The following is a 20,430-nucleotide window of genomic DNA, read 5'->3' as shown; positions in this document are numbered from 1 at the left end:
AAATTTAAAAAAATCTATATCATAATTTTTGGTTATAATGAACTAATGATTATTGAATTATTTAATTAAATATAATAATTAATAAAATTAAATACAATAAATATAATTGAATGTTCATTATTTAATTTTATTAAAAAGTATTTAGTTATACTTAAACAGCTATTTTTTATAAAATACACCAATATTAAAAAATATATAGTATTTACATATATATACATATTTTTTGGTTAATTTATTCCTTTTTTATGTACTTTTGATTAATATTTCAACTAATATAATAATATCTGAATATATTATTTTAATTATTTCTATAATACTAACTAACACTGTTATAATACATCATTTTTTACACTAGACACAGTACCGTGTGTTAAAATAAACTCGCTCATATTATTTTAATTTGACTAAAATAAGTAGCAGCTTTTACGTTAATAATGTGGTAAACTACATAGGTATAGTTGGCATGTTAACATATGTTTTGACATATGACTAGTTTCGTGTATTTTTTTATTAATGAAAAAGACTTTAATAAATTTATTAAAGAATTAAAGAGCCAAGACAATCATTTATTTTGAATAAGCCTTATTTTTAATAAATAACATGATTATAAGAAACATATCCTTCATAAAAATGGTTAGTAATTTCATTTTAATTTAAGAAATTATTCTAAAGGTAACTTTGAAATTATCTGTTAAGAGTCAATATATTCGATTCATTTTTATATTAGGATACATACTATATCATTTTAGCAAATATCTATAAAATTAATTTAATTTAATTAACAAAGTATTTATACACTCGTATTTTATTATTAACGTGATCTTAAATGTCTAATGTTTTAAATGCCATTTTTGGTTTTAAAAGTTAATTTTTGATATCAAAAGTTTTCATGGTCATAATTATTTAATATTTAGTGTAATAGTATCGTTGTTTTACGAGTGAGTATTTTTTCATCAAATAATAGATGTGCGTATACATTCATATTTCCGAGATTTATTGAAGCAAAAAATATACCACAATTTAGCATAAACAAGTTGTATGTTTTTATTTCCAATTGAAATTACTACTTTGAAATTGTTTTACAGATTGCACGTTAAACTGAAGTGAAAAAAAAAACAGATTTTTATGTTTTACACACAACCTCGTGTGTAATCTCGAGGTGCTCGTTTTCGTATCGAAGATAAATTATATCGAGCGAACAAGCCACGGGTCTTGACCCGCGATGCAGAACTGATTGTCTCACCGCACACTTTGCTAATTTTTTCGCGGTTTTCTCGAAAATTATATTTACAATTCAAACAAGAAAGGTAAATCGTGGGGCGTGATAGTGGTAACGGCAATCACCTGCTCACCCTTTTACCGCATGCATCATAAAAATAGTCACTTAGGACCTTTAAAGCCAATACAAAACTGCGATAATCTAAAACGAATTCAAAGAAAACGATCCTTTAATGTCGTCCATTAGGAACAGGTGCTCAAACTATTATAAGCTCCTATATAAAACAAAAACGAGAATCGCTCGTGTCGCGTAATAATAATTTGACACGTTCAAATCGTGAGCGTGCCTGGAAAAATTGGTTAAATCCAAGTTCGTTCATGACATGCATCCGTTTAAAAAGCAGAACATTTGACATAATTAAGGAGAGACTCATCTAAAAAGCTACAGTAATTGTGGTTTATCCGTTACGGTCGCTGGCCGTAATTAGTCCCGCGGTTTAAAACTTACTATAATTGGAAAAGTTCTTCTATCAAGAAAATTCATATTTATTCAATTTTTTATGCCGACTCATTCATTCGCTTCAATGAACCTTTCATATCAAAATTAAACACAGATATTCAATAAAAAAAACCATGAATCAATATTTACGGAGTGTATTTTTCCTTAAACGGTATGACTAACAGATCACTTTTGAAACAATACCAAGTTTCCGGTTTAATGGTGTAAATGTTCTTTTTAATGAATAGCCTATAAAAAGCTTGAGACTTGATTAAATAATTAAAAGAATGACATAGCGTTAGTTTAACGGGTTTAATCGAGAATTGACGCACTGTCAACGATTCGATCCGGAGTTGACTTTCTTTTTTAATGTCGGAGTAATCACTGGTCCGAAACGATCTGTGCTACTACAAATCTTGATATATTATAAATTAGATAGTTACATTGACGATTAATTGTAGTATCAACTTCAATCTATACTATAATTGGATTATGTCGGTAGGAACTTTGACAATTATTTAAATAACAATAATATGGTTTATTTTATTTTTCGAAATGTATTTTTTAATAATTTTTAAAATAAATACAACTTATAAATACTTGCAAAATCTTTAATGTTAAAGTCAGTAGAATCAAATAATCACTTTAAGAGTTGATGTCAAAATCAGAAAGTTAATGTTATTCTTAAATTCCCTAACAATTCGGTAGCCCTAATTTTGCATCTATTAAAACCGTGAGATAAAACATTGGTTGTAAAAACATTGATTATCACTGACACATTTAAAGACAAGATTTCCACAATCTCATTGAATCATAGCGATTTGCTGATTTAATTTAAATATCAATTATTAATTAGATTTGGCAATAGATAAGTCACTTAACGTGACATAAATATGCTTGAGATGAAACATTTTATCTTGGTCAATTTTATGTTACAATGTCACGAGTGGGGCATCTTAAATACGTCAGATGAAAATAATGAAGGATGCAATATAACTAGGAACAAAACGCGAATGAATTCAAGTTCGAAAGCTAGTTTATCGATAATCTTTTTATATATTACTAATACCTTAAAGTAAGGATTTACATTTCTATTAATTGGTAACTTATTTAAATAATATGTAAAAAATAATAGTTTTTTGAAAATTTGGCAAAGCATTTGTACTGTGGTTTTTTGGGACACTTTCACAGGTTTGTGCCTCACCACAAGAAGGACAATTTTTTTACACTTTGAAATACAATATCGTGATGTGATTTTCAAGTGTTCGATTCTGGTTTTTATATTATAAGTCTGCAGGAAATATTTAATTAAGTAAAATAACTTTTAAATTTATTTTAGTCAAGTAATAACTAAAATATATTTTATACTTTGTGTTGTCAAAAAGTAAAAATAGAAAATCAACTATACTTATTTTCATTGGGTCAAACTAGAAATTAAATTAAAGTGATATCAGATTCAATCATCCATTTTATAAAAGAAATGTTTTTAAAAATTTGTTATTTTAAATCTCTTTTTCAAAATGTGAAAAAGAATCAGACAGATTCTACAATACAAATTCTCCAGAAGCTTATTAATTTAATCTTTCATGATAGCTATGGATGGATTTTGATTTGTATCACGCAAGTCTATTAAAAAAAATTATATCTATTTTTCACAAATTTCTAATCAGATTATATGGTTCAAGTTGATTTTTCATTGCAATCTCTGACCATTTTTTTAACTCACGATTCGTCATTCGTTTCTTGACTACTTTCCACGACTCATTGATATCCAACGCGTCTTTGCTATTATTTTTTTCTAAAACTGATTAGCAATTTGCTTGTTTACTTTTTTTAATAAGCTGAGGAAAAGATTAAATGAATATGTATTAAACGTTAATTTTATTTTTTTAATCTATCGACTGAATCAATAATGTAGTATTTTTTATGAAGATGTCCATTTCTAATTCGCTCAAATAAAACTCGTTTATTAGCTGAGGAAATTTAATAAGAGAAAAGCCTTTTTATTGAGATCTATACAATCTAAATATATTTTTCTCAGGGAACAATGTTATTTATGAAGCAATCTTAAAATATAACTTTGGTCATCTAACCCTTCTCAATCGATTTTTCTTAATTTAAAAAGATTATGTACTTATATAGATTTTTTTGTAATGAATTTAAAGTAAGAAAATATGGTGAAAAAATAGATGTTGTCACAAAATAAATCTACAAAATTTTAAGAAAAAATATTTGATATGCGTTTAATGATCAATGAACAGCATGACCTATGTCAAGAAGAATCCAAAAATCATAAATAAAACGGCTAAACTATGAGGCTTTCAGAAACTCAATGGTGCTGGTGCCCAGCACATAAATAAAAATAGTATAAAATTATATGATTTATAAATGTTTGTACTTCTCAAATATTTCTTATTTAATCTTATTCTATATTCCAAATTAAAACATTACATATATACCTAGTATTTATTATGTCCACATGAACTCCAAGAGCGTGTTTAGCGGTTAACGATCTAAAACGGACATATAATTAAAATCAAATAGTGTCACAATGACCATGACATTAGTAGCGTGACCAGACCGGGAGATTCAATAACAATAAGCTCGTTCAAATATTTGTATATTAGGCCGTGGCCAATTGTATGATTGCCAGAGTTTTCCTATAGCTTTTTTATTCTACCTATTCTGGCACGCCTAACTGTCGAAAAGAATGCCATTCAAGACTCGTCTCCGACGCGAATGGACATTCCTGACATCGGCGACAATGATATGACAGGAATCGCGATTTGATAATTCCCATAATAGCATTCGTGATTGGTTTTTATAAGACGTGTTATGTTCTTTATGTACGCTTTGGACTTTGAGATGTGATGATTGATCGAACAGAAGCACCTCGATAGAGAATGAAATCAATATAATGACCGTACATAAGATACCAAAATAATAAAATAAAATATGGTGTTTCAAGATACGTATACAACCATAGAATAAAATTAATTTACTGAATGATTTAATAAAATATTATGAAACTTTATTGCTGTCTAAAATTTCATTACTATTTAAAAATATAGTTGTTTTAAAACAACCTAATAACAGTTTCCCGTTGATGAAACTACTGATACATTTTTGTGTCAAAAAAAGTAAAAGAAATTTCTATTTTTTTCGAAGGAGTGCATAATTAATGTACAGTATTTTAATTTTTACAGAAAAATATCATTAGTAAGAATACAATATTTTACTTTATTTAAAAAATATCACTATAAATTTGACAATTGAGAAGTTACGCCTTAATATATTTTCACGCCCTATTATTAAAAAAAATTGTGCCTATTATCATTCAAAGATATTCAGGTATTTTTATTTAGCGAAAGCGATTTGACTTTTTTACGAGATATTGCAACATTTCTTATATAAAATTGGAGTGCTTTCAAATTAACTATATACTCGAAATGTGCTTTTTTGTTTTATGCTCTTAAATAATGCAAATTTGTTTTGAATTTTGGCAATTGAATCGCATCAGGGGTAGTAACTTTTGCATAAATAAATAAATTAATTCTAAAAATTTCATTCTGGGGGGTCATTTTCTCTCTGTACGAGTATCATGCGCATGGCGAGAAGTAAAAAGTTAAACGATTTTTTTTGTCTACTACGTAACGCAGATGTCGGCCATTAGTCGCAGCAGTACGTGCCTCGGTCAGATTGATCCCTTCAGTCTGATGACACCGTATGCCCATCGGTCATTTTTCACAAATGCACCGAAACGACGGATTGTCGGTGGAAAATTGTCGTGCCGTTACGACCGAAGGTGTTAAAAATCACTTTGGCATCTCGATTTGCCGTGGGCCGTCGACGCAGATTCGACATACCCAAATTGAGTATATCCTATTTACTTAGGCGACAATGGAACAACGATAGACGCTGAGGTAGAACGTGGCGTCCAAATCGATTCTTCATCAATTGACGGTCGGAACGTCACGATTGTGTCAACCCAATATCCGTACGCTTTTTATTTCATTTATTTTCATCCAAAAACATTGCTTAGTTTTTTTGTGGTTTGAAGATGATCGATAAATAATGACCGTTTGAAATTTATTTGATTTCTACAAAGCTTATCCATTTTTTCCAATTCATTATCAATGACCAAACAACATTGCGCAAACATTCACATTTTTTTCTTTCTACCTCCAAAATAAAATAAAATATAAAACAAAAAAAGCACAAGATTCATTTAGAATTCATAAATAATATCAATAGTTTTGATTAACATTTAAATAAACGTAAAATTTAATGCTTAAGTAGAACGACCTAGCTTGATTTTTTAAATAATTTTAGATCTGTCGTAATGTGACTCCATGCAGTGCCGTAGTTAGGAGGGCGGGGGGGGGACGCCCCGGGCGGCACTTGCTTGGGGGTAGCATTTTCGCGATAGAAGAACCGTTCGTGTAATTTTGCTCTTACTCTGAATGCGCTAAAAATAAATATCCATGAATAGCTAAGAACTAAGTTGAATATGTGAAAACAATAAACAACAGTTTGAAAATTGATGATTTTGCCCCGATCATAAAATGACGTCCCTATAGATAAAAATACTTTTACCCAGCTCTAAAATTTGGCCAGTTTCTTAAAATCGGTAAAAGCCTAAGTTACACCAGATGCTTCCTATTGTTTATTCCAGTCGAGCACGTGCTAAAATAATGAAATGCCTGATAACCATTAACATATTTTATCAAACTAGAAAATTGCTATGCACATTTTTTTATATGTGAAGGGCCGCCTGCCCTAGACAATTTTGGCATATTGAAGACATGCATTAGGTAACAAATTTTTAGGAAAGTCAGATTTTATATTAGGCAATTGTATGGGAAGGGTATGGCAAAGTTATTGATCGCCCCATGAGGCACAAACTCTAGCTACACTACTGACTCCAAGGGAATTTGAAATATAATCCTTTTACTATAACTGTATGACATTTAATTAACTCAAATTTTGAACGCTTGTGTCAAGGTTCCTCTGTTTCCGTACCTACGAAAATAATGGCCGACATCTGTGCCATGTAAAAAATCGTTTAGTTTTTATATTTTTATTTCATGTCACCGACCAGCCATTATTTCCGTAGGGATTGTTTTTAATTTCACTTTATTATTACGTTAGAACGACAGGGTTGGGGGTTCGGCCCCCAGAGCTTCGTCTAAATTAGCTCGCGTTCACGCAACGCAATAAATAAGGATAAATAATACAAAGCGATTTTCCATTTCAGACCGATATCGAATAACCTTCTCTATGTTGATGCCATAATTTGGTCTTGTTAGTAAATTGCCTAGGCGAACGTTCCCAAATGTTCCTTCTTCACATTTCGTCGCGGCAATAAATTTTAATACTCACATGCGAGGCATAACCGAATTTTCGCCCTGGCTGAAAATGCATCGGTTTTACCTTTTTGTTGTTATATATTTTATACACGTCATGTTAAATTTCCCATTTTTGACATCAGCATTTTTTTAGATAAATAGGTTTTTTTATCAAAAGAAAATTTATATTAAAACTATCTGTTCCTAATATATTATATGATATAATAGATTCCAATAACCAATTCATAATGGTAATTAATTATGTATTATTTCGTTTTACTTATTAAATTTTGCCTTTAAAAAAATAATATATTTATAGATCAACCCCTAGAAATATACAAAAGTAAGCATAATATTCACAGAAAGATTAGAATATAATTATGTCAGTCAATATATTGATTTAACAGCTATTTGTATTAATTTATATTGTACAATATGTTTTAATATAAAACGTAGAACATGCCATTCTAATGTAACTGAAAGTAAATACATTATATTTAAATAAATGTAATGTAAACTGTAAATCAGTTAATAAAGAAATTTGTAAATAAAAAATTATAAATAAATTTGCAAGAAATTTTACAAATTTACAGGTTTTATATATTAAAATGATATATTAAAAAATATATTTTATTTATAAATTAATTATTCTGTCTAAGGTAAAATAAATATTTAAGAACTACTAAATATGTGGTTATTATAATAAAAACGAACTTTTAAAATCTGTGAGAATAATATTGTTGTATGTTTTATACTAATAAAGCTAAATTTAAAAACATAATTAAGATATTTGTTGCTTCACTTGTGACTGTTTTCAGAGCGTTTTACATTTATCATGTAACCAAGGTGTTTTAGAGAAAAAGCGTGACCCAGGGCAACTAATATTTTGAAGGGAAAAATATTAGTTTAAGAAAAAATATGGACAAGACAATAAAGTATTTACTATTTATTTACAGAAACTTTGCTTGCTTTTCCAAGAGTAAATTTGGTTATTATTTAAAAATAGTCTAAAACACGCGATATCTGGTAATAAATATTGAATGTTGACAGTAATTAGTCGGTCTTGACTCATTGTCAACTTTAGAAAGCTCTCAATTTGCACAAGCTACTACTACTACTCACAAGCTATTAGTTAAAAATTTGAAGCACAGTTGATAATTTATGTAAGTAAATCTACCAGTTTCGTGTTTAGTTTATCTACAATTTTGGCAATTTTCATTTTCATATTTCTCTAGCAATTATTTTGACTTAGATAATTTATTCTAAGTCAAAATAATTGTATATTTAAAATTTCTATAAAACTTAAAAAAAATCAAATTAACGAAATATATTGAAATCGACGCGTAAGTTTCAATGAAAATATTCTTTAGCTGATTTTAATCGATGCAGTGGCGTAGCTATGGTGGGGCGGAGTCGGCGGGCCGCCCCGGGCGGCACTTGCTTGGGGGCGGCATATTCGCAATGGGATCGTCTAGTGTGATTTTTAACCCTGAATGCACTAAAACATATATAAATCCACGAATAACAAGATCTTAATAATAACCAATTTATTATTTTAAGAAATGCTGATTTTATGACACTGCAAAAAATGTATGGGGGGGGGGCGGCAATTTTAAAGATCGTCCTGGGCGGCAGTCCTAGCTACGCCACTGATTCGATGATTCATTTTCAATTCTATATTGATTTTATTTAGTTTTAATTATGTTCTAAGTACTATCTTTTTTTACATCCAATGTTACTTAACGGAATTCAATAATGAGATTTGTTTGATATAATAACATTAGTATTTGTAAACAAAAAATAAACATAAAAATACACTCAAATTTTGACAAATATTTTTCAAAAGCAGGAATCTGTATTTGTTATCAACGGGAAGGCTATTTAAATCGATTTTATTTAAATCAGAGCGCACAGATTTAGAACCACTAGTTTAAAACTTTAAAAAAAATTGAATATAAATTTTAATATTTTCTGCTAATATTTTTTTTTTTTTTTTATAATTCGTATTTCAATCTAAGCCTAAATATTTAAAAGCAGTTCTATCTCTAACAATTTATGTTATAGTATAAAGTTCTACCTCAATAATTTGTATTATATAATAATATGAACTGTTCATAAATTATAAATACATAAAAATAATATTCATTTAGCCTCTAATATATTTAAAAATTTATGGATACTACAATATTGAATGATATGGAAAAATAGTTGTTTAATGCAATAATTATGGAAAATATCAATTTTAATTTGTAGAATTGATTTATATATAATTTTTACATTTTTTATAAAAAAATGTAATGTTTAGTTTAAGTTATTTTTTTATATTTTATATATAGTTATTATAAAAGGCATAAATATAAATTTTTGATTAACATTTTCCATTAGTAATAACTTATTTGTTTTTCATGTTAATCATATAATCTTTATACTATACTGTTTTGAAGTATGTTTTATTTTATTATTCAATCATATTACACGAATAAATTATCACGTTTTATGATCGACGTATTTTAAAACAAAATTAAAATATGTCAATAACATATAATATGTACGATATACGTATATATATAAATTATTGCTATTGACCTTTTACATTATACAGTATGTGAGTAATCAAAATAGATACGTAGCAAATACGCGCACTAATTCATTTTGTTTTCATTTGTTTTATTGGCACAGTAAATAATTTGGACCATTTGTAGATAAAGTTTGAGTGCTTGAGCTATTCGTAGAAAACCGTGTACAGGCGAAGTTTTTATGGAACTATTTCGTAGACTAATCCATATTACCGCCGCTAGCATGACAAACAGTCGTCAAGCGTAACCAATTACCTCTGGCACCGATAGCTACGTACACAAACTTTGGGAAACTCTGGGGGCGAGGGGTTGTGGAAATTGTGTATACTGTGGACGAATTGGAAAATTCAATAAATAAAATTAACAACTTTCCAACATCGTACACGGTGAAAGGCGGCTATGTCGTCGCCGAGTGATAAACGTATTGTATATCTTGACATTTCGACGTTAAAAAAAATATAATATATTTATTTCGGCAGGTTTTGTCTACGATAAAAATATAATAATAATAAATATAACATATAAAAAAGTATTTTATATAGTTTGATAACTATACTATTATGTTAATGGTATAAAAATTAAAGCTCAATATTGTCGATGTTCGTTGGTTTAACGTGCATGTCATTAACGACATTAAAGTTGGCGTTCGTGTACAAATACGAAACAATGTTAAGAGACTAATTTCACAAAAACTCTCTGCATTCGCGTGTTTTAGTCCAATCACTGCTGAATTTAATTAAGTTCATTTGCCGAGTTTGTTGAAAAATTAAAATGAAGCGAATTTGCTAATCTAAATACACGAACGAATTACTTTATTCGCGTATATGAAAAATATTATTTATGTAGTTATGTAATTCATTGATTTTGATTTACTCCACAAAATACAAATTTTATTTAATTTAATTTTGAAATTGTGTTATAAAATTTTAATAACATTAACTTTTTATCATATGATTAGTTACACACAAATTTATTGACAAAATATTTAAAGAACCATATGATCAACTCAAGTTTATATAGCGATTTGATAATATTTTTTATAAAAGGTGAGCTTTAAGAAAGTTTGAACATGCATAATACAATATCATTCCACTGTTACTAACCTCCTGTCTTTTGCCAAAACAGTCAAAAAATTATTTGATTGAAGAATAAAAATAGACGTTGTATATACTGATTTAGAAAAAACTTTCAAACGAATGCGTGAAAACTAAACGTAAGAATATAAATTACCGCTTTGAATTGTACTGGTTTCTCGGTAGAAATTCTAGTTTTATTAGAAAGACTTAAAACAATGAAGAGTGTGGGGGAAGAACTCAGGAATCTTGCGTACATTAGTTGTGTATGCTTAAGCATATGATTTCAAAGGCAGTTTTTATCTGAATATAGTTGGCAACACGATAAGACTGCGTAGGACTAAACTATCTGGCCTCGTTTAATAAGATAAGTCTGCAAGTCATTGAGGGTCGTCTATGAATGACATTTTCGTGTCAATTAGCTGACTTTTGTGAGAAAAGTGATGAAAAAATTACGACTTGGTAATATGAAAAAATGTCACTATTTATTTTAGGTAAAAAATATAATTAACCAGAATTTAATGATTTTTAACGGTTAATTGTTAAATCTGTGTGCAATATTTATAAGTGTAATATGATTTAATATATTTTTTTTAATCCATTAATTTTTAAAATTACATTAAATTTATTTAATATTTTTTTAAATTTATAGATAAAATAAGAATTCTCATACTTATATTTTTAATATTTAAGTAGTATCAGAAAAGTGTATTTAAATAAACTATGTCAATAATTCAACACTGTTGGATAAATCATTGTCACAAATGTCACCAAAGTAATCAAGACACTACTTCAATCATTAAGCTTTGTTATTCCATGGTAAATTAATTAATAAGTTTAGCTTAGAGATATTTTATTTTTAATAAAATAAAAAAACTGTTAAACATTACACAGATTATTTTAAATAAATCCGTAGTATATTTAAGCAACTTGAAAAATACCTTCCATAGCCTAAAGGCTAATTTTATTTTCAGAAACTACACCTACGTCTGCACATACGAGTATATGGGTAATATTAAAGAGGCTATTTGTTTTAATTTTACTCATGTCGATTTTTTCTTAAAACGATAAGTCGTCCATTAGTCAAAGCGTCTGTCGTATTACTTGGAAACTATTAGTTGGACGAGTCAGAAGGAGAAAGATAAGAGGATGATTTGTTTACATCATTGAGTCCATCCTGGTGGTCTCTTTGTGTTCCGAACACTATAATATGTAAACAGATTCGATATTATATTTTAACACATTTCTCATTATCAATATTTGTTTATTTATGTTTTTATTCAACGCGTGTGTAATATATACAATTCTAGATTACGTTAAGCGTCGTAAATTTTGTGTAACACATGTTTGCCCGTCGTCGAAAGGTAAAGAATCCTTGAACGACCTTTGATAAGGAACTATAAAAAAACAGTAATAAAATTATACATTTTTGTGGATTTATCACCTAGACACTTTTATGTATGCTCGGTGATCCTGGCGTGATTTATAGCTTATCTTTGAAAATTAAACATTTCTCCGAATGACGAATAACTATGGTATTTTATACAATGTAATATTGGAATGTTTGAAGAACAAATTCCATAGCAGATTTAATCCAAATCTATTTCGTTCATATGTATTTGGAATTTACCTAGGACATATTTGAAGTGTAGTGTCTTTATTGACAGAGTAAACAATAAGATCGAAATTATGTTTAATAGAGTAAGATCGAAATTATGTCTGATAATTAAAATCCGGCTGCTGCTAAATACAAATGCAATTATTGAATTTTTTCTATAATTATCAAGTTTACCTTTCTGTTTTTTCATAAAAAGTAATATGCAGATAGTATATATTTTTTTAATAATGAGCCATCCGATAACATAAATATAATAATAATAAAATTAATTATTTGTAATTAATGTAAATTTTACTAAATTTTTTTTAAAAGTTTATATTTAAATTTAAGGATGTTTTATTAATAAAAATAATACGCAATTGACACAGTTGATATGTTTACGCGAAATATTTTTATAGTATTTTCTGGTAAGTTTTCTTAGATTGTTGGAATTTGAAGGCTATTAGAAAGTTTTTTTAGATGTATTTTAGATTACTAGCAGTGTAAAAAAGCAGTATTAAGTTTGTTACTCCACTCCGAGCAAGCAAATGTTAAAATGGGTCCGATTAATTGTTTGTATATTAAGATTTTATTTTTTGTGATAAACGCGCTTTTTCAATTGAAAGTCTGCTTAAGTGCGGCAATGGCGGCAAGCCTTGCAAAGTGAAGTTGCAAAATGTGTTAAGGTTAGAGTACATATGTAAGCTCATGTATTTAACAATTTTGATCTCTATTCAACATTATTGCTCTGTTCACTTTAAAGAGGCGGTGGCAAAATTTGTCTACATTTCATAAATATATTAGACCCTGTTTTATTATGGTTATTTCGTATACGTTTCGAAATATTTATTTAAGTTTTCAAAAGATTCTTGAATTTATTCGTGATTAGTATAAAACTGTAAGCCCTCGTCAGCGCACACAGATAAATGCGTATTTTTTTGCCCCGAGCAAATATACCTAAGAAATTCCAGCTGGAATTTTACGCGGTATCGAGTGTTCATTATTTAGTGAAACAGCATAGCTTTTACTTCTCTATAAGGGCATATTCAGCGTTGCAGAGTTTTTGAAGCACAAAATACTAATTTAACACAAGTACTTATTAGAGTTGCTATTAATTATAGGGATTTAAGTCTATTAAATAGTGGCTTATTAAAACATTAAGCATCTGTGTGTCTGGTGCAACGATCTTTGAATTTATTTTTGACCATAGTTGGTTGGATTTTACTCATAATTCGCTGTGAAAATAAACAAGTCTTAAATATGTTTTCAATGTACTTGTAAGATATATGCTTCTCTCATGTAGATTGTATGTTTTAAAGTCACGAGCAGAGCACTAAACGCCCTTTTTTATGCAAGTAGTATAATTTGACGATATTGCATGCAATACATGGAATAGCATAATCTTGGTCAAAAGTAAAGCCAGTAACACTTATTCTATCGCGGAGAAAGATTATTAATAATGTGGAATTATATGTACTGGATTCTGTAGAGACTGAGAGAGTGATAAATCTGTAATTTGCAGATTAATGAAAGATATAAATATGTGGATCAGAAAAACATTGTTTGTTAAAGAAATTAATTGCTTTTAATTATTTTATAAATTCAATGATTGCACATATTTGCTGGTTTTAGTTATGCAAACTGATTTTGATAACATTGTCTTATTTATTCACAGCTGTTTATATTCACTTTGAAAGTTATAACAAGAGGGTACCATTTCCCTAACGTACGTTATACGACCCTTCAAAAACTTTTGCAGGTAATTAATGACCCCAATTTACGTTTATACCTAATAGAAATTTTGCAAAAAAATATTAATTAGCGGTAGGTTCTACTATAACTGCCCGTCGTAGAATTTTATCCGTATGCGCAATTTATAAAACTACACTACCATAAAAGTGGCGTTAAAAATTACGCCCGTGCATCTGTTGCGCGTGGTAAAATCATTAAAAGCTCGCAAACCTTAGCCAACACTGTTGCACGTTATTATTGCCTTCCTCATATTCGGATGCAGAAATAAAATAATATGGCGGCTAATTACGCATTTCTAACGGCCGCAAAACACCTGTGGTAGTTAGTCGGTGGAGCTTTTTACAGTGTTGTGCCGTAACATTGTCGGCAGCTCTCTCGGGCTAGCGCGTCGACAGGGATGGTCATCAATCACGGAATTTGTTTAATCAATTTTGTTTATTAATCGATTTTTTTTGGAAATATATAAGCAGTTGCTCTCGATCGTATCGAACGTAAAAAAAATGTAACGTAAATCAAAATATCGATTACGCGTAAAGCGCGTGGTGTGTAACTGAATTAATGTGTGTATTTTTTTAGTTAAAAATTACAACAAATTAATTAAGTCGTGTTATTATATGCAAACGAACGATTTAAATTAATTTATTTTGTAAAACATTATATTTTGTGGAATTTAAATTTATTTTGTCATGTACTATTGAATTTTTTTTGCTAATTTATTACAAAATTATTAAATAAATTATAAAATAAACATTACTATATTTAAGACACCATCTATGTATTATGACAATCCCCGTGTGGTAAAATTTACTGAATAAAAAATTTTATTAACCTTATTCTAAGACCTTGCTCCTTCTGACGATCGATGCAACACTTCATAGACGAAAAATTAAAATGCAGACGATCAAAATTTACCAAAACATAATTTAAAATTATCGTAAAATAAATATCATTTATTGATATATATATTTTGCTGCCACATTAATTTTTAATTAAATTTTGTAATATATAATCCATAAAAGGGCTCATGTAGAAAAAAATATTTTTGGTTTCTTTAGATTGATATCAGAAGTAAAATACATCGTTAACCTTAAATTTGTTCAGAATTACTTATATTTTAGTACTAATGACTTAAATATGTATATTTTAAAACAATTAATATATAAATGCAATACAAATTGGCTTCTGACAATGAATTCTAGGGTCTTGTGTCAGACAAATCCCCCACTTATCGAATGCCAAGGTATATGAATTTTCCAGATAAACGAATTTTGTGAAATGGTCTTTTAAATAAAGAATTGAAAATTTAATTATTTCATAACTAAATATTTCTTTCCCACCTAAAATCGTTAATAAACAATTGTTTTCATATCTATCTACATTGCGCCGATTTTTTTGTAGCTATTGTATAATAAGAATATACTAATTTTAATATATTCACATTCTTAATTACTCAATTTTAATTTTTGCATATTTTTACACGTAAATAAATATGTTGTATTAAAGCAAAGTATAAAGTGAGTATCTATCATATTTTTGGATGAAGTTAAGTAAAATAAAACAAGTTGAATTATCAAAAATTTAAATTGGAATAAATAAAGAGCATATTTAACGGTAAATATTCTGAGAACGTAGTATATAATATTTAAAAATATTATGAAAATTACACAAAAAATTCCCATTATAAATTATTTTAGAGAAAATTTTATGATAATTAGACGACTGTTTTTATCGGCTAATAAAGATAAGAAATATTGGATAATATTATTATGTTCTTTATTATTATAAAAACTAGCATATAAATATTCCTATAACACAAAAATAAATAAATTTATTTTGCACCTCTGTTAACGCTACCCTCTTCGTCATATAATACAACTCACAACATTCATATACCGAGTTATATATTTAATGAGGGTAAAATTATTATTTTTTCAGTTCATTCATTTGTAACGAACGAAACCGTTTAATTGGCATTTCGGAGTTTCACCCAATTAGGAGTAACAAATTGGATTTTATGACGCGTCCTCGTACCAAAACGGTTCGAGTTAATTTAATATTTACTTCGAAGCTCCAAAATGCGAATAATTATCTTTAAAAAATATTTTATTATGTAAAAATCAGTTAACTGACGTTAATTGTTTTAAAAATTTGGGGTATACTTGGCGTAATTTTTCCACAGTTATGAAAATGACCGGTTAGGGCTGACTGGTAAAATGCGAGCTCGTGACGTCACCGTCACGAGGTCTGACCCGTCACGGCGGGTAATTACCCGCAGATGAACTCCATAAATAATCGGTTGATCAGTCGCTATACTGCTGCCATCTATCGTAATATAAGTAAATTAAAAAAGTAAAATTTAAAACCTTAATGTTTTTAAAAAATATATATATATATAAACAAATAATTTAACATGTATGTATATATCAATAATTTTCCTCATATTTTTATAATTCATTATTTTAATATATTATAATCTAAAATCAATATTTTGTATTTTTGACATAATAAATTTATTATTTGCTTTAGTTGGAAGTTTAAGTTAATCAAACATTTTTAGAACCCAATTTCGGTAAAATATTTAGAAACAGAACGCTGTTTTTTATACATCTTCGTAAAACGTTTCGAACATTGAAAAAGGATTTCTGCCTGAATTTTACAACCTTAAAATATATGTAAATGGCGCTACTGTTTGAAAAAAGCACAATATCCAGAATGGTTTGCCTTTGTATATTCAATGTATATTCAATGTACATGTAAAAATGTGAAAATTAGTGGAAAAACAAATCTTAACAATTATTGTAATGTAGTGATAAAAACGAGAAAATGCATTACACATTGCAAGTATTTTGTATAATGCAGAAATTGCAGGTATCAAATATGTATTTACAAAAGTAATAGTGAAAAATTCATTGAGACATTTACATACTAAGATCAGACAGTATGTTCACAGTAAGGAAAATTTTACCGGTAAAAAGATGTTCACAGTAAGGAATACATTTTTACCAGTAAATATAATTTAAATACCAGGCATTGGTAAAATTATATGTTGCTCTAAAATGCCCATAAAACTGAATTTTATTATTGCGAAACGTCCATTTTCTGTTCAAACCAAAACCTAACATTGGCAAATTAAAAAAGCGCAACTTTACCTAATAAAAGTTCTAAAACTATAGTTAGTTTGAGTTTTATTAGCATATAATTTCACTAGCGCTTATCAGTTAAATTATATTTTCACCATTAAAAATATGTATCTTCTGATGAAAATATATTCAGATATAAATTCACTGAATCGCCACTGAAAATATATCTTCACTGTCGATTCACATTCGTTGCTAACGATTTTGTTTGATTTTTATCGGTAATGTAATAATTAAAGGGTTTGTTCTTTTACTGATAATGTTATGTTTTTAAATATAATAATAGTTATATTTTAACCAAATATTTATATTTCAACAGAGACAGATAATGTATGCTATGAAATTTTTCAGTAAAGTTTGTATATTAAATATTGATATAATTAAATCACATACAGTCCTTTGAATTGTATTATGAATTTAAATATGAATGTTTAAAAAAAAGTTGAAACAACCGATTAATTTCGGCAATCTGAGTTTTCCTGACCATTATTGCAAAAAATACTGACTGGTTGTATCTAAAAAAGCTACTAGTCATTTATTTTTAAAAACCGATATATGTTACAAGTAAATCTATAATATACAAGAAAATATTTTTTCAACATTTTACTTTTGATTTTGACAGATTATACAAAAAACGCAAGGGTAAAATATTAATAAATAAATACACTCTTAGTCGATTTGATAAGAGGGTCAAATCTTAATCGATTTCAATAGATGTTTTATGAAGCAATTTTCTCGCTCTATTAATTTTTTGATAAGCAAAAAATGTTCATTCATAAACGAACCATTCTATTAATTTTATGTTTATTTATTCATAATACAATTTATTCTAATAAATATATAATTTTTGCATAGTTGCGAACTCAAAATTTTGTGACATATGTAGGCACATAAAAGCATTCAATATTTATTCTATATGTTGTAGGTCAGGGATAAATTTTGAACTCGTATAACGTGTTTATTATATGAAGAAAGTTAAAAGACGCTGATATGAATTTGATCTACATGTTATTGAATAATATTTCATGTTCTAAAAATCTAATTCATTTTTTATATACAAATAATATTGTATGATTGTATACATATGATTATACTATATAAGTATATCTTTCAAGTGTATTTGTATAATTTAAATTTGTACTAATATATTGGGTGATAATAATGAGCCGATTTAGATATTATAACAAGTCAAAGTGACACATACCCTGCTGATGAGGCGAGGGCGGCCCGGTGGCTCCTACCAACGAGCTGATCGACAAGAGGGCGCGAGCTGGACGTGGCTTGCTCAGGTCCATGTCTCCTCTCGATTATTATACCAAACAAACTCCAATTGACATATACGCAACCACACACCAACAATCTGTTCATATGCAACGATGAGATCGCGCGCGTTTCGGTAGCGCGATCGCCATGTACGCGAGCGTGAAACACATCCGCGGCAGGCTTCGACCGAAACTGAGTCTATGCAAGGATCTCGCTCCGATCGCTACAATAGCAAATGTCAAAGCGAGGGCCGCGAGCCCCCGGCGTTCCGTGGGGAGGGGCTTCCGAGGTGGGAGGAGTTTATAGAGTGGCGCGGGCCAATCGGAAGTCACGATGGCGCCATGAGGGACTACGTTCCGACTACGAAAAGGGCTACGGAGGTGCGTAGCAGTCCCGCGGGACTCGAGCGCGCCAGGTGCTCTCAAACTGTACTTTTAATATATTTTAATATCCAGTTCGGGAAATACTTAGTCTATGAGCTACATAGTATACTATCATCAGTGTATCGGAGTGATACATGTATCATATTTGTATCATAGTGTAAGCAGAAAAATCTGTTTGAGAATGTATGATCTGCTTATGATTTATTTATTTAAATTAAATTAAGACTATCGTGACCTAACAGGTTACCCTAATGCATCATGATATTAAAAAATATACAATATTACCACATTACACAAAAAATAATACATAGTAGGAGAGAAAAAAATCGTAAATATATTAAAATTAAATTGTACGAACCAGACCAGCTCCTCGTAGCTGACAGCACTGCATAGGTCACTGTGCAATATCCAGGCCTGCCGAGATGGGGGAGGGAAGAGGTGATAAAATCCCGAGGCCCGACTCTAGAAAAAATCAAAGCAAGAATATAATTATAAAAAAAAAAGTAAAAATCGACCTCAATGAATCTGGACTAAACAAATATTTCAAGTATCAGTTCTTTCAGCCCATTTTATACATACAAGAAATAAAAGGAGCAGAACATTGCCTTCAAAAGCCCCCACTTTCTATCTAGTACTTTCACAATAAACATTATTATTCAAAGGGACAGATTGTAGTTTTTTGACGCGGCTCCGTTTTTGCTAAAATTTATTTGCAAATTATTGTTGACTTTATTGCTTTTTGAACGATTAAAAAATATTAGACATGAGAGGAAATATTCAACGAATGTAAATTAGTAGCAGTAAATTTAAATATTCGATCTGAAAATTCAGATCGAATACCTTGATCCTCTACTTGCTCTCAAACGTAATTTCAGGATCTTTAGTGATGGTTTCTCTAGCCAAAATGATCCCATTGAGATTGTAGGAATAATCTGATGGCGAAAGAGATCGATAAAATGACACAATATGGCACTTTACGACGGTTGACGAAAGCCCATCTTCATAAAGTATTTAAATCACTCTCTCGAGAGGAGGAGTCCCCACATAAATAATATTAAATTATCTGCATACAGACGAAAATTATAATTTGTTAATTTATGTCATTATTAAATAACGTGAAGAGCAAAACCTCTCAGGTTCCAAGGCTTTTATAATGTCAATATGTTTAACGAATCTCGTATTTTGTAGAAATAAGTCTACATGTTAAAAACCATAATCGTAGATAATCTGTGAGGAAAAAGGCATTGAGGTTGAGGCAAATTCATTTAATTTTGCAACATTAATGAGGTCTTACAATATCATGAAGCAATATTGCTCCAATTCTGTTTATCAAAATCGTTTTTTTTTATTTTTATGGTTTTATTTGTGCATGGTTTTAATTGATTTAAAAAACGATAAATAATAATATTTCTAATAGTAATGTACATACTTTGAAACGTTGCTGTTTTCTCGGTCAGTTAATACAGTACTCATTTGTTTATTTTTTATTGTTTCTATGGCACCCAGATGTCGTAAAACGATCTAAACAGTTGTTATTGTAGACTAGCTTCAAAAATATTAATCAACAACAGACAAATGCCTCTC

The 20,430-nt window shown here is 28.9% G+C and overlaps 1 protein-coding gene across 1 annotated transcript in view; it reads right to left on the bottom strand.

The window, feature by feature from the left end:
- The window catches only part of LOC148228485 (homeobox protein aristaless-like), a 102,040-nt gene extending 83,447 nt beyond the window's left edge, over window positions 1–18,593 (bottom strand). Inside the window, exon 1 of the mRNA XM_088198980.1 lies at window positions 18,405–18,593. Within this exon, the coding sequence (XP_088055106.1) occupies window positions 18,405–18,495 (91 nt within the window). The 5' untranslated portion in view covers window positions 18,496–18,593. The remainder of the gene's footprint in view (window positions 1–18,404) is intronic.
- Window positions 18,594–20,430: the final 1,837 nt, after the last annotated feature.

Source organism: Plectrocnemia conspersa, unplaced genomic scaffold, assembly GCF_051122295.1.
Source record: "Plectrocnemia conspersa isolate PC_06_02 unplaced genomic scaffold, ASM5112229v1 ptg000012l, whole genome shotgun sequence".
NCBI lineage: Eukaryota > Metazoa > Arthropoda > Insecta > Trichoptera > Polycentropodidae > Plectrocnemia > Plectrocnemia conspersa.
This window is presented reverse-complemented; position numbering and strand designations above follow the sequence as displayed.